We start from the raw sequence: 16753 nt of genomic DNA on the forward strand, positions 1-16753 counted from the left end.
CTTTGGCAGTGCCTGTTCTGCCATGTGATAGCTCTGCTGTGCTGTCACAGGGAACAGCACAGGACCCTGTGCCTGGCACTCTACTGCAGCTGCTGACCCACTGTCCTCTGCTGCTCCAGACCCAAATGACAATGTGATATCCTCTACCACAGCCACTGCCTGTATCTGCAGGCCAAAACCCTCCTGGCTGCTCCAACAGCCATAGGAGCCTTCTCTGCAAGACCAGTGGGGACACAATGTTCCTTACTGCTTTGTAAAAGAATAATTATTAAAATAAAAATGGTTTAAAGGTTGAACATGCAAAGTATTTCTCAGCTTCCTCCTAGGAAAGATACAAGTGCACAGATCCCATGATTATAAACACTGCTGCCCAAATAACCCTGCCTGGGAGGACCAAGCCACAGCTAAGACAAGTCTCTACAGTGCTGAATGCCAAACAATTTACCAGGCATCACATTTTGGGACTAGATGGATGTCAGTCCCTAAAGAGGCATTTGAGAAGGAATGAAAAAAGACCAGGGTTTAGAAAGAACATGATTTAAGAAGCTGGATTAGAAAATGTAAATAGGTCAAAGCCAATTTTGCTGTAGCTTTACATCTGAATGTGTAATCCAGTCAATTTGGTATGCTAACACCAGGGGGGCACACAGATCAATGTATATAATTTAGGTTAAATGACCACTGCAGAGTGAGATGCATGCATTCTTCTCACAATTGAGTTAAATTTATCCCTGATATGAATGCAGTGATTTCACTGGACTTTTAGCAGTGATTATTTAGATGGTTAGTATCTTCTCAGTAACTTGTTGCATATGTGTACCCCCACGCACACAAAGGTGTCTCGAATTTCTCACTCTTTTCTTCTTCCTTGGATTACTGCACTGTTCTTTACATATAATGTTATTAAAGTACAGGTAAAAATAGTTATACACCAAAGCACAAATGCTCAAGATGATGGATAACAAAAAAAATAAAACGAAAGCCATGAGTTTCAAATTCTAATTTTGAAAATGGTGTAAAAAATGGCAGGAGAGACTTCAGGGCAGCAGGAAATAGAGCAAAAGGAGAGGTGGGAACAGGGTCTTACCTCCCCACAGAAAGATGAGGCTCAGCCAGTGTCTGCTATGTGCCTTGAGATCCTTGGAGCAAGGTATTATTTAAGGTGCAAAGTATTTCTGTTTAAAGCAAACAAAGCTCTCTGACTGGTATGGTGACTTTTTTGCAGGCACTTTCACAGCAAGCAGAAGCTGGGGGTTTCCTTCTCCTGTGCCTGGCTGGCCCTGCAGGGCTGTCACACCCTCACCAGCTGCAGAGGAGCTCTCTGACCCATCATGACCATTTGCTTTCACCCACTGCAAAATGTAGGTTTGCCCCAGTGCTCTCCCCGCTGTCTCTGGAGGTAAAAGAGAAATTAAAGATTGTATCATCTAGGCACAAATTAAAATCTTTACTGGGAGAAACCTGCTAGAAAGTCTCAGAAGAGAATGAATTATGTATTTGAACACTTATGATTTCCTTGCCTTTATTACAGCATGGGGTCTGAACTCTGCTTTCTTCCCTGCACTTTATTACATGGTTAGAAGTCCCGCAGTAGGAAACTTGCAGTTTGAATTTTGAAGCACCTATAGTGTCATACTTTTTATTTTAATATTTGTCACCAACAGTGCCGACAGATAAAAAGTGCTGTCTCCCCACAGCATGATATGTGGGATTTTCAATAGAGCTACACAATTGCTTTTGCTAAGTGCTTGCGGGGCTCACAGTGCCAAATCCCGCAAATTGCTGCATTCAGGCCACTTTGCAGAGCTGTACCCAGGCAAGTGGCATTAAAAAAGTTAGTTGGGACATATGCCTAAATGGCTGATTTCTTTTAAAAGTCCTAAGCAATTGTCTGAAGACATTTCTGCAACTCAATTCAATAATTGTAGTACTTACGAGATGGTAAAACTTTTTGTATCACTTACAATTTATTCTGTGCTTTGCATACAGTTTTAGGAAAAAAAAACCAACACCTTTTTCCAGCCCCAAAATTTGCTGGCCAAGGAAGTCCCAAGAGCAGTGTCACCAATCATGGTGACATTCTATTAATGGATTACTACTCCCTCTGCTTTACTGTCTTTAATTTGTTTTTACCCTTAATTTATTGTTGTTCATATCCCAGCCTCAGGTCAGTATTGTGGTGTAAATTATTTCATGTGCACAGCAATGCTAAGTTACACCTGAGGTATCAGGGGAGGATTTTGTATCTCCTGTCTTATTCACAGGTCAATTAAAAAGCTGATTAAACCCAAAAAGTGTATGATGATAATTGTTGGAAATAGACTGGGATGATAATTGGTTTAATGACTGCTAAAGGAGTCATTGGGATGTGTGTCTCTCAAGGAGCTTGAATGGCACTTTAAGAGCTAGATTCTTCCTGGGTGTTGGTTGTTGACTTTAATGGTATTACTCCAAAAATCACATTTGGATCAACTTGCAAAATATTGCAGACAAGACAAATAATTTTTAAAGGATGTCTCTGCTGAGCTTTGGTGTCTGCCTTGAACTACTCTATTCAATGTCAACTCCTCCAGTACAAATTCTGCCTGTACAGCTTGAAGTAGCTCTATAAGGTGGGAATTCACTGAAGGTTTTATGTTTTTATACATTTTTTTTCTAGCTTAGCAGGAAACAAATTCTATATAATAACTAGAAAATGTAGGCCGAGACCATCCTCTGCACAGGAAATTTCACTCAGAGGGTTGGACACCCAGTGAGGTCCTATTCACAGACGTCTCTTTGTATTTTTCTGCCTGGAACCAAAGAAGGGGATTCATGCCAAAACCCTGCAGGATATGGAAATCTATCGGCTGTTCTGTGCTTCTGCATGTCTTTCAAAGTGGCTTCTGATTTGGGGAGCCCTAAATTAAGATCCATGGGCTTGGGGGGGAGGGTTGGTGGTGGGTTTTTGTTGGTTTTTTTTAATAAGGACTCAAAACCTTAATTCAAATAGCAGTCAGAAACATTCACTACCTTTGAAAAACCCCTGACATTTCCTTCCTCATACTGAGGACCCAGAACAGCAAAAATTTAGACCAAAATGATTTCTCCAGGTTAGTCAGTGTTAGAGAATGGTGCAGAAGTCAGAAAACCCTTGCTGCTGTTTCTCAGTCCACATGCACTGCCTAGGCTTGGAAAGGTTATAAGGTTAGAAATCTTTCAGTGAAAACAATTCCTGCTTCATGCCATCAACATTGCCTAAAGACATCTGTGTAGGGCATCTCTAGAGGAGGCTCCCATTACTAGACCTTTGCAGAAGAATAATGAGAGACTTACATCAGGTTTGAAAGACATTAATGAGTCTCTCTTGGATACAAAATATTTGTTCAACACCCTTATGGGCAAAGCAGCACAGAGGTGAGCTGGGCAGCTCTGGCTGAACAGCACACACCAATGGGTCTCAGCAAAGGAACCACACACAGCTCTGTAGAGAAAGAGACAGTTTTTCAGGCCCAATTTGCAGTTCTGGTGCTTACATGTGTCCATGATGCTTTGAATATATATTTTCCAGCACCTGCTTCTTCTCTGTTTGTTCCAGTGGGGTTTCACATGCCATGGTGATATTCTGGATTCCTCAATTCTTCTCTAATTTTGTATTTCTGCTCTCAATAACATTTCTGACAAAAAAAACCCAAACCAAACAAACAACTTTTTTCAGCATCTTAAATGAGCTGTAGACATGTTGACTCTTTTTTTCCTCTCCCCTCCCTCCAGATTTCTCTCACACACAAATATATTTCAGGGTTTGGGGGTCAGCTTGTTTGAGTTTTTCCCTCTCCCAGAGCTTGGTGCATCATGGAGCTAATGATGCACACTCAAGTCATCCAGTATTACCTAAGTTATCCAGATTACCTAAGGCTCTGATCCTAGTGTGCCTGACATATGTGAACATTTAACTCCTTGAAGTCAAGGGAAATGGTTGTGTACACGTTTGCAGTGCAACACAAAAGAAGATACACTTTTCTGGCAGTTCCCAGAAAGCAAAGGAGGTTGGTGTGTGCTTTGATGCAATGTATGAAGAAGTGGTATTACTCTGTGAAATGAAAAATTGAGGGCAGGGATGACTCTGGACTTAGCTGGCATTTTGTCCTCTATTAGGGTGCTACACCCCTCAGTAAGGGAAGGGGAGTTGACATTCCTGTTTGCTAGTACAAACACACCTTACCTGCCAGCAAAGGTCACCTCCCTTCCCAAGTGGGGTGCCAGGTATATCAGCTTCATCTTGTCTTATGTCCTGTCATCAGATAAACAATCTGCAGTCTTAAAACAATTAACAAGTACAGGACTTCGCATTCCTCATGTGCCTCTGCCCACTGTCAGTCACCCCTTCTCAAACCACTCCAAACACAGCAGATTCTTCTGTCAGACTTACCACACAGTTGCTGTGTGAGCACTGGCAGACTGTCAACCTGGTGGGCAATGCAGGTGCCACTGCTGAGGGAGGGGAATGGAGAAAAAGCACAAAGAGAGATCTGGAATTTGAAAACCAGCTAGCCAGGGAGCAGATGAGAAGTATACATGGCAGTATATCCTTTTAGTCTATCCACTTCTTTTTCCACTGTCTGTGCATGAGACCTCATTCTGATTTCAGTCAAGGCCTCATCTTCCAGGTTTCAGTGTTAAACATTTGGGGATATAGACTATAATATAACACTGCATAGCTACTAGGAATTATGCAAGAGTTGATCAAGTAAGTCTTAAGCCACAAGACCCTCATGAAGATAAATGTTTCTGGGTCCTACTTTGGGTGAAACTCTGTCATTCCCCATTAGCAACCCAAATTGTTTCTGCTACCTGAGGCTAATGGAAGCTCTTGACCATTACAAAAGCATTAGCTGAGCTCATTTGCACACTTCCTTTTCCCTCTCTTCATGGCAGGCTTAAACCTTGTGAATAAGCCAGAAAATGTACAGAAGAAGCAGTATCTTTTGCAAATGGCAGGTGTATTTTATAGCTTTCATGCATAGAAGCCAATTTCTTGAGGAACAGTGCCTATAAATTGCAACTGGAAGAAGATGCACTTATTTATTGCATTGCTTCCAACCAGGAAAAAAAGATGTTTTTTCTCTCTCCGTCTCCTTTAAATTAAAGGCTGGGTGAAGAAGAGCCCAGCACCTTAGGGACACAGCTTCAGCACACACAGCTTGGAGGGCTCATTTGCTCACTCATTTATTGTGAGGGAAGGATCACACTGTGGGCCAGGTACCAATGCCAGTCATGTAAAATTGAAGATACATTTTTATTTTTTGCAGGTTCAAAATTTTAGATTTTGGGGCTAAAGGTTTTTTCAAGACGTGATGCCTCTCCTAGCAGGGTTTCTCACACACATGCACTAGGTCTCTAGTCTCTGCTTCCAAAGGATACTATCAGTGTTGTACAGGGTTTTAAACATCAACACATATTTGGGAACATAAGGAGAGGCAAAACCCAGAAAACCTAGTCTATACGTTCTTCCACAACTCAGTAATACATGGTATTGCCTCTCCAAACTGCTGGAGCAGATTGCACTGTGCTGTAAAGACAGACAAAGCACTGAGAGCCAAATGTGGGTAAAACAGCGAAAATGCTTTCAGGGCATCCCTTTACCCGGGGGCATTGATGTCCCTAAAGCCCTCAGAACCAGGATTGAAGTGTGAGGCTTCTCACAGGGCAGCTGTGACACCCACACAGATGTCACAGGGTGGCAAAACCCCCCAAACAGATGAGGCTGCTGGGGCCGAGCAGTGCCCAAACCCCTACCCTGGCTGCTGCCTCCAGCCCACACCGACCCCTCCTCCCCACACCCGGGGGATGCTTTGCTTTTTCCCCCCACTGGAAAGGGCAATCTCTCGTGGCCAAACTGCAGCACGTCCCCAAGGCAGTGCAGAGTGCACTCTCTGCACAGTGATCAGTCATTGTCTTGCCTTTCTCTCGGGGTGCTCAGTGTTTCTCCTTTGGACACCTCCTGTCACCCTCTGTCACCTCATCTGCCAGGCTTTAGGAAAGTAACAATAATTCATAAATAGGTAGATCAAAAGGCAAGTCCTGACTGCTGTTTGCAGGAAAGGGACCTTAGCGTTGTTAGGGCAATAGCGATTTAATAAAACCAGGTAAAACTAAGAGCAAACCATTTGAGAAGTGGCAAAAAAGAAAGGACACAAAGCAATGAAGAACATGTCACACTCCTGCCAGCTCCAAAGCCCTGTGGCTGCTGCAGCTCCCACCATCTGGGTTTTTTTTCTGTGGCCATACGCATGCTGAGCTCACACACTTTCACCTGTGAGAGCATTTGCAGGGTGTCATTTTTGTCCTGGCTGACTGCTGATAGTGTTCCACAGGGACATGATAACCCCAGCCCTCTGCACCTCTGTCAAACCTAGCTGGAGCTGGTGGTGCAGAAGGGATTGCAGAAACCTCCCTCCAATAGGGTGTGGACCAAAACATGGGGACTGCTTATGCAGACCAGGGGAAAAGCCTTCACTGTTCATACCAGAGGGAGATTTACACATCAAAAGCCAGGCAAACCACCACCAAAACCCAGCCTGCTCTTAGAGAGGAAAGTAGGAGACAGTGAGATGTACACTTAGGACATGGGATGTGCAGATTTACTGCAATGAAAGTAGCTGCCAGAGGGTGGATTTTCCATTAATTCCGCTGGGAGAGCAGGAAGGCTGAGGAGGGACAGCCCCTCAGCACCCTGATTGTTCATTTCACATTCTGTCTGAGTTGCTGCTCAGTGGGGTGACCTTCTTCAGTCCACTCAAAATGCTCCAGCACAAAGTGATCACTCACTTCCTCACATGGACTCCAAATTCCTTTTCTCTGACTTTCTTCGGGAGGTAATGGGCTAAGCACTTGCTTTTCCCCAAACTCTAAGGCACCTGACCAAAGGTGGTGATCCCTTGCTGAAGGTGATAGATCAGACAACAGAAGCATCAAAGGGAACACAAATGTGTAAAGCTGCCTACGTAGATAATCTATCAGCTGTATGTACTGGTTGCTTCTTCTTGACTGAGTATTTCAATACTTTTTGGATGTGTGGGTATGTAACCCAAATGCAAAGATCATTCAGTGCACAAGGGCCAATAGACTAGACTGCTACAAATACAAGTCCTTTGTTAATCCACAGTTAAGATGAATTTATATTTCAGTTTTTGTCTAAACCTGAACATATTAAACTGTACTACATTTCATTACACATGTAAAACTTTTCATGGTTTCCAACACTGTACTGGCCCTAATGCCATTTAGATGACAAAATGACATTTTGCCTAAAGGACATCTTCAGCCAGAATTTCAGCAATTCTGGTTTGCACTTACCTGTGAGTGATCCATGTCTCCTACACCTTGAACAGCCACAGAGATAGGCAGGGAAACATCACGGGGATTATGGAGAGACTCTCCAGCCCATTTTTGATGCGCTGTAGCTGTGGAAATATAGCTGCTTTTGGAGCCAACATTTCTGACTGTTTTCCAAATGCCTTCAGCAGCACTTCTTGTCCACTAAGAAAAAAGGGGTGAAACCTCAAGCATGTACCAGAAGCTGTGATATTATCTTTTCTTCACCTGCAGTTAGGCTCTGTTTTCCCTAGGAGCTTTTAACGGATACAGGAACTATATACTACCCTGGCAAAGCACTCCCTGGTGTGATTGCAGCTATGCCAGCAAAGCTGTGTTTTGTACCAGTGCAGGGCTGCTCTGCTCCTGCTCCCCAGTGGGACCAGCAGCACAGCAAACTGTCACCTGAGAAGCATGAGACAAAGGCCCCACGTGCTGCAGAGCTCTGCTACCCACAGCCCTGCCTGGCATGGCCCTGCCTGGGGAGGCTCAGGCCTTGGAAAATGGGGTCAGACACCCTGGCATGGCTAAGGACCATCCCTGAGAGCTCCAGGTGTCCAGTGTGTCACAGATGCAGCTCCATGGCAGGAACAGAGGAGCTCTCCCTCTGCTTCCTTGCAGTAGCTTTCACCCTCACACCCAAACTGGATTTCTTTGGCCCCTAAGAAAGCAGATATCAAGACAGCACCATCCCTTGCCATGGTATGTGCTGTGATGTGGTTCATATGGATCTGGTCATATAAAAAATACCACAAAACACCCCAGAAGATTCGTGGCAAATATCCCCGCACATTTGTACATATTGTCTCAGGAAAGAAAATTTTTTAAAAGGCAGCATTTGTCCATTAGTGTTCAAATATTACCCAAGCACCATAAGATACCAGCTGAGGTTTTTCCCAGCCCTGGGGGCACAGCCCAGCCCCTCTCTTCAGCCTGAATTGGGCTGCTCATGAGTGAAGCTCATATGCCAAAAGGGATGAAGAAGCTGGAGCAAGACCACAACCCTCACCCTTGTGCTTTCGAGTGCCTTACCTTTTAAAGGTTGGGTGGAAAGCCAAACTATCCCCTTCTGTCCAAGGTGTGGTCAGGGTTCAGGGCAGATGAAATGTTCAGCTTAAACACCAGCCTGCGTGGCACTGCCAGGCTGAGCATGGGCCCCAGCACCCTGGCCCCATGCCCACATTTCCAGTACAGGTGGGGAAAATTATGCAACTCAGAACAGGATCCCCAAGTGGGGAGTTCCCCATCTCAGCACAATGACTGTGCACCTAGTTTTAACTAGTCAGCAGGGAGATGCTGAGACAAAGGCATGTGCTTCAGTACAGCACTACTAAGGCAGCTCTCACAGTTGCATGGAAACATCAGTTCAGCTCTTGGGATTCCCAACACAGAACCTTTTCCTGAAGATAGAAACCTACATCTTTTTAATTTCTGAAGGCTTGCCCAGAAGTGATCAAGAATCCTTCCAAACCTAGTGTCAGACAAAGAGTCTCCCTTTTCGGTATCTCCACTGTGAGAACCTGGGAACTTTCTTTGAGCACAGAGAAGATGGCACAGGAGCTGTTACCACAGCAGCTGATGTACATTCCCAGCTTTTCTTGTAGGGGCATGTCTGTGAGCCTGTCCTGCAAGACACTTGCCCATCTCCCATCTTAAAATGTAGCAATGGAGTTAGGAACATTTATACATTATGAACAGGAATAATGAATTGGTGATTTCATTAACACAAGTATCTGTGCATTGACTTACAGAGAAATAATCAGGTAAAATGCTAACACTTTTTTTTCTAGAAATGGATCATTTTAGTACAATGATTTTGTTGCAGAAACAATGAACTTAGAATTATCTAGATACAAAAAGAACTGTCCTCTTTGGAATTAAGAAAAGTCATTCCTAGTTTTGTTAATATTAGAATTCATAAATTTTTATCACAAGTCAAAATTTTGAGCCTAAACTCTGATTGTTCATGCAATGCTATTTCAACAGAATAAAAAACATCTATCATTTGTCCCAAATAGGACATGACTTTTTTTTTATATAGAAAGTAGGAACTTTTCTCAAGCTAGGTCTGCTCTGGTGCTTCCTGCTGTAGGGATGACCCTTCTTTGGTTATGCCCAGCAGCCTTCCCTTACATGTGGTATGTCCCTCTGTCTTGAAGGAGCCACGTGTTTGCACGATGACTATCAGCACCAGCAGGGATCTAAATGGTGAAAACATCGTCTGCAGTGTCAACAAGCTGTGTCCTTGTACTTGTTAATAAGATCACTATATGAACTAATTTGGGCATTGACTACACGTCCCTGAAAACATTTTTCCTACAAGCACAGACATGGCATAATGACAACCAGTTGTGCTCTAGTTCAGTACAGCGATTTTGAAAGGCTCTGACTGTGCCTGTTCCTATGGCACAGTCTTGTGAAGCCTTGTACATTGTGGCAGTGGGTAACCACATCATTTCAGCTGTCAGAACTGCTGAACATCGTTCATGATGGTTATGATTCATTGACGCAGGAGATACCATGAGAACTCCATCTCTCTAACTTTCCAGAGGTGTCCATGGTCCTTAAAATGACTGTTTCTCTGACTGGAGATGTAACTTAGCTCATTACCATATGATAAGTTTCAGAAGAGTAAGAGGTAACTGGCTCTGTTGGGCTGCCTAATGGCAGCTTCCAGTGTCAGAAGTTTGGCAGTTACACAGAGCTACAATACCTGGAGGCCTAGAAGTCCAGGAGGTTGAAACATACAATCTCCTAACACAGTCCACAAGGCCTGATCCAATATCTCTGCCTTTGTATACAGTCCAGACAGGTGTTTTTTTGTACTGACACACAGAAGCACAGAGATAGTGTCAAGGCAGCTAGAGGTCAGGTCCCTCCATCCTTGTTGACTTGAGTAAAACTTAGGAGCATTATAAGCCAGCAACACCTTTTCATAGTGCATGTTCTTACCTCACCTCAACTTACCGTGGAGCCTGGGAGGTGCATCCAGAAGAGAACACAATGCCAGACACAGGAAGGTGGATTTTGTTTTCTCAGAGTCTTCCTTCCTCCTGGGCTGCAGAACGGTGAGCGATGCCCGACTCAGACAGCCCAGCCAGCAGCGGCGATGCAGTGGGCACTGACAGACAGACAACCTCTGACGCCAAGCTCATGTATTCCCTTTATTGAACTGTACTAGTTATTGCAATCAGATTAAGTCACATTTATAAAGCAGACCATCCAGTTGCACTGAAACCGATTATATTCATTACATAGTTTTAATCACTGTCCGGTGAACTGGCAAATCCAATCAAAGCATTAGTCTTTAATTAAAAAATTAAAAAGAAATATTCAGACAATAGCCAAGCAATCACATCACAATGCACAGTTACCTAAAATTGCAATTAAAAAGCAGTTAACGAAAAAGGAAAAAAATCACACCTAATCTTTAACTATCAATATAATACAAGAAGCAACAAAGGGCAACAGCATCAAAGCAGATTTATCTAACACTATAAATTCAGTCAGAAGCAGAAGCTCTAAAGTACACTAGCTGAAGCAGGACAATAAAAAATACTGAGCATGGAATACTTTTAATCTCTTCCATTAATATTCATTTCCAGCTGCTTATAATAGCAGCGCCTCATGGCCAAATCATTAGAGTTTTACATCTGGGTTGCAAATGACACTTTGATTGGATGTAATGTTCAAATGGTCCTCCCCACTGTGCCACCGTCAAGTCTTCTGCAGAGAGGTGTCCTGTAGTGCCAGTGGCTCACTGTGCGTGCTGGCTCAATGTGTGGTTCTGGAAAGACGAAAAAAGGAGACATGCATGAGGGGCAGAATAATAGAAAGCATGCCCATACCCTCCCACTCAGTACCATTTATGCAGAGCTCGACATAAAAGCTTCTCAATTATTACAAAACAAAATGCAATAAAGAAAAAGTACTCATAAGTAACAGCTGCCAATATGACACATTTGCTTTGTTCTGACAGATCTGTTAATGCTGGCATGAACTTAGAAAAAAAATGCTACAAGCCAAGTACAGCCATGAGGGTTTCTTTTTTTTTTTTTTCCTCCCCTTTCGATACGTATAAAGAAAGTGGTAGCACTTCATGGGCAAAAAAACCTGCCTTTAGGGATTCCCTGAACTGTAACAATTAAAAAAATAAAAATCTGAATCGTGGGGGAACCCTTGCCATATTTTACTCCTTTATTCTCACTAGTACCGGGTGCAAGTACTGGCAGCAAGAGACACCAGATTGTGACACACACTTCTCAGTCCAAGAAATACTTCGGCAATAACAGCTGAACTGCCAGCTCAGGCACCAGGGTAGTATTCCCAGCAGAAAAAAGGCTGGACATGTAACCCAGGAGTTAAATCTCCTTAAAGAATAGACTTTGCTCGACACATTTCTTTCAGCAGTTTACAGTCTCTTTTGTTCCCTTTTTTTTCCTCTCAGCAGTTTAGAGTCTCTTTTGTTCCCTTTTTTTTCCTCTTGGTAGATTTGTAATAGCCTCCTGTCACCACAATATCTCACATCAGAGGATGCTGACCTGTCTTGCCATTTTGTGTAGGAGCCAATAAATCGTGGAGCCAACCTCGGAAGTGTATTTTTAGAGCAGCACCAATTCACCTACATTTTGTGTTCTGACTCAAACCTCCACGTAAGCTCAGCGTTATTTGTATGATTATCCAACTATCTGAGCAACTAGAGAAGTGCTTCACGGTGAGCTTTCCTTGAGCTGGGTCCCCAGCATCCCCAAATATAAAAATTCATTTGTGTTATTTCAAGCCTAGGCAATTTCCCTAGTCTCCATCTGCCTAATAACAGAGCCAGGCAAGTTCGCCAGCTTGAAGAATAAGTTTTTAAACACAAAATGAATTTTGAATCTAATAATTTATTTACAATGATGAAGCTTTAAAATAAAGTATGATACTTTAACTTTTCATAAATCATCTGGTCCTTCTACACTATCCACAGCTACATCTTGATCAGAAAAAAAGAAGAGCAATCCTCTGCTTTATCCAGACATGACATCTCCCGATGGAAATGGTCTGTGGAAAGAGCTAATGGGCGGCCGGCGATGCGGGGCCGGCGGCACTGACCCCATTTGCAGGCAGGAGCATTTCTGGACTGTGCACTCCCAAAACGTGACCACCAGATGTCAGAAGTGCTGCTGAGTTCCTAAATCATGGCAAAGTTCTCTGAGGTGCTGGGGCAGGGATTTGGCTGCAGGGGAACCCTGTACGGTACCGCACAGGCGATACCAGACCCACCGCTGGAGCCCTCGGGAAGGGAAACACCATCAACTGGTCACATCACAAAGGAACTACTTGTTTAGCATAACTCTGGCCCCCTGAGCACACCCCAGGCCTGCAACGCTAAATATTTCAGAATCACCAGTCAGAAGGACTGTGTAAAGGTCTGGAAAACTTATCAGGGATAAAGCATTGCACTCAAATTATGGCACATGAATTGACTGCTGAAACGACTTTGCTCTTAGACAATTTAACATCACCAAACATACAATTCAACGGCTTTTTACTTTGCTATACATGGAAACTTTCCTGGCCTTAAGAAGGAATGACCTTTGCAGTGCTGGATGTTATTCTCAAGCCTAACAATGACTTTATGGAAAAGGATGGATGGAGCTCTGCACACACAATGGCAACACTGACAAGAAACTTCCCACTGAACCTAACTGGGGAAAAATGAAAATGTGAAAGAATACACAGGCTGCTCTGTGCTCAGACACACTCCTCAGCATTTTAACAATGGCCATTCCTTGTGCACTTCATTACAGTTCTATTTTTAGGTCATCCTGAATATCAATAAAAAAACCCGAAAGGTTTACCATCTTCAAATTGGAAAAAGGCTATTCGTGGTAGACAAATCCATACTTAGTTAGGCAGTGTCATTTAAAAGATAATGCACAATCAGCACTGGATGCATGACACACGGTCTACAGTCAGGGAACATGATTTCAAACTTGTGTGGCTGCTGCATTGATTACACCAGGCAGGTCAATAAAGGAATGGTATGTGGCTCTAAATCTGATAATGAAGCTTTCCTTGGGAGCCCTCCCTCCTCAAACATCAGCTAATAACATGTTCTGAACACTCCCAATACAAGGAATATACAGGGATTGTGAGCAGAGTTTGTCAGAGGAACAAACAGATTGTACCCAATGCTGCAGCCATTCAGAGCTGGGTCAGGTAGGAGCTGAGAAACCAGCTGTGCCATAGGGCTAGTAGTTAAAAAAAAAAAAACATTTTTCATATGCAATCTTGATTTTGTCTTAGTACCTTGAGAATGTACCATTTATTCCCCATGCATGCATTACTGGCAATCAATATGCTGGCTAGTCCCTGGACCAAGCAGTTAATAAATAGAGCCACATTTTATACAGGACCTCACAAACAGATCTGTAATGCCTACAGACACGAGAGCCTGTGTGCACCACATCCCTCCCCTGCCTTTCCTGGAGCAGATCCTGCACAGGCCAAGAGCAAAATTGCTAATTCCTTCACACCCAGGGCCTGGTGAACACTGGGTGAAGGCTGCATAACCACCACTCTGGCTGTTCAAAAGGCCCACAAAAGCCTGTCCATATCCTCTGCAACCAGTATAGGTTTCTCATCTATTAAAACGTATTTCAGACCACACAAACGTACCTTCCAAAAAACCAAAAAGTCTCACAACCTGTCTCCTATTACTAGCAATTGGCATGTCTTATCTTCTTGCTTCTACTCCCCATGCCCCATGCATGTGCAGCTCATTGAATTGTGCTTTGCAGATGTCAGAAAGCATCTGAGGCGTTCGGGGCTTATGTCTCTTCTCTCACACGTGTGTTTTGCATATTTGACCCATGCTTTTCCAAATACCTTGATTAGGCACCTCTGTGTGTGCCCACAGACAAAGAAAATTCCCCTGGTTGACCAGACTTTTGGAGCAGCTAAAAAATCCAGCAAATCCTGGCATCAAGAATGCCTTGTGCCTTAGCAGAAACAGACCCCTGATGTTACACTGGGCTGTTCCAGGCAGCAGAAGGAAACTGTAAAGGCGAGAAGGGAGAGAGCATTTTGGAACATGTGATACTATAGGAATGCTTCTACCCAAGTAGCCTAAGGAAACTTCACCCACCTTTCCAGCAGGAGGGTGGGCTGGCAGGAAACAGCCTGGGTGTGATTTTTCAACTCCAGAATTTAAAAAAAAAACCAAAACCCAAGCAGCTTAATGGTGATTTCCAAAGGAAAATAGAGCAGCCACAAAAATGAAGTGTCTCCAGGCATGCTCATGTGTGTGCTTGCACATGCCTCCCAGCTCCCAGGGCCATCCATACACGTACACGTTTGGGGGCTGGCAGGAGCCAGGACATCATTTGGAAGCTGAACAGTAAAAATGGTTCTTCCCAGCTCCTGTTAGACCCCCTGGTTTATGCACAGCTCACAGCTGATACCCCACTGAATACATCATTCTGAGACATTATTGCAGCTGGAAAACTCTACAGCAGCACTAAGTCACCTGTCAAAATCAAGTAAGTCACAGCTTATTTATAGGACAAGGTTGGAAAATCTCTTCTTTTCTTTTCTTAATAATCATGCAAAACGGATAGCAATTCTGTTAGCTACGTCAGTGGTAAAAATGCAACTACCCCAAGCCTCAGGGCTGCTGCAGTGTTTAAGTGGAATTTTCTACTGGCTGCACAATCCCCAAATGAACCATTTATGGAAGTGTCTGTGACCAAGGAACTGGGCGACGGGTTTTGCAGGAAATAAAAAGATTTCCAAGAATGGTTGATTATTGTCCGTGTAGATACTGATTGCTCTCCAGATCTTCCCTGGGGACACCCCCTGCCTGCCCTCTGGATGTGGATCAAGCCATTTGTGCAGGACATCCACAATGAATATTTCTCTGTTTTTCTACATGCATGATTATGGAAACACTGGCATGACAATCTCCATTTTCAGAGCACTGTGTCAAGAAGGAAACCATCAGGCTTGAAAGATGATCACTTACAGCAGTTCAAAGAACTCTTACAAGCTATATAAAGATCGAGAGAAAAAACACACACAAAAAAGCAGCACATGATGGAGCGAAGCTCCAAGCCAGGCAGTCAAGCTGGGACTCTCCCACACTGCAACAATGCTCACTGCCAACAAGTCACAGGTGTACTACACAGGAGCAGGTGAAAAAAATAAAATGCAACTGTGAGGGGTGTGATAATGGTTTGGGGCCATAACACATCCAGTCTATAGTGCCATTGTGCATCTGTTATGTATTCAGATATTTTGTACCAGCCATTTACAAGTAAACTGTCTGTGTGCATGAGCACATTCACCTCAAAGACCAAATGTTACACAGAGGTTAAGAAATGGCCCAATGAGGCTGGAGATGCCCACCACCCTCAGGTGAAATTTGTAAGCCTTCTGCAGTGTTACAGGGAGATTGGGGCTCTGGTGAAAGGTTAGAAAGCCTCTCTATCCCCTTCCAAATCCCATTAAAATGAACAGAAACCATTCCTCAGATAATTTCAACGAGAATTATGGAGATAATAGATTCATGTGACAACATGAAAATTAACTTGTGATTAGCCACTGGGTGACCTATCAGTCCCAACACTTTTTACCAAAGTGCACAGGGTCCTCCAGACAAAGGTGGTTTTTCTCTCTGTCTCTCCACACCTCCCTATCCAGGTTTCTACCACCCCTTCAGGCACTGTCTGACTCCAGGCCCAGAGATCAGGGTCATGGCCCAGGACCCCCTGGGGCTGTTTCCCCTCCTCCCCACTCTCTCTCCTTTGCCCCTCACAGAGCAGGGCTGGGGGGAACAGGAAAAGCAATCCCTCCACTGACTGCCAACATACACAGCTTGCCAGACAAAAACTAAACCTCAGATTCAGGGGTTGACTTGAAGCAAAGGTTCAAGTCTCACATTTCAACATATATATATAAAAAAAGACAAAACAAAACCTCCAAATTGCTACAAACAGAAGTTAGAGTGTCTAAATATTTACAAAATGCCATCTGCAGCATTCTTTTTTCAAACAATGTTTTGCATCTTTTGAATTCAAACTGGCCCAAAAATCTCTCAGCTGTTAGTCCTTGTTACGTATCCGCAAGCACAACAAGTATGTGAGCAGGTACTACTTCCCTCTAACAGCAATCCACAGAGATGAAAATCTTTATGCCTTGACTTTATAAAGGGATTACTTTAGGCAGAGGACACAAGATGACCCTTGCTTTAGCCATCGAAGATTATGCTCTCTACAGAAAGCTGTGAGCCTTAAATTGGTGCTGCTCTAATCCTAAACTGGAGAGGCATTCAAGGGATGCCATGACCCAGAAGAGCAAGCAGAAAAAAACTAAATTAAAAAAAAAAAAAAGAGAAGGCACATGGAGGGGGAAG

At 43.6% G+C, this 16753-nt stretch overlaps 1 protein-coding gene across 1 annotated transcript in view; it reads right to left on the reverse strand.

Annotated features, from left to right (window-relative positions):
* Positions 1 to 10507: 10507 nt before the first annotated feature.
* Positions 10508 to 16753, reverse strand: part of LOC103797305 (zinc finger protein 423-like) — a 23004-nt gene continuing 16758 nt past the window's right edge. The window contains exon 3 of the mRNA XM_009069507.1: positions 10508 to 11143. Within this exon, the coding sequence (XP_009067755.1) occupies positions 11114 to 11143 (30 nt within the window). The 3' untranslated portion in view covers positions 10508 to 11113. The remainder of the gene's footprint in view (positions 11144 to 16753) is intronic.

This window comes from Acanthisitta chloris, unplaced genomic scaffold (genome assembly GCF_000695815.1).
Source record: "Acanthisitta chloris isolate BGI_N310 unplaced genomic scaffold, ASM69581v1 scaffold4802, whole genome shotgun sequence".
NCBI classification, from domain to species: Eukaryota; Metazoa; Chordata; class Aves; order Passeriformes; family Acanthisittidae; genus Acanthisitta; species Acanthisitta chloris.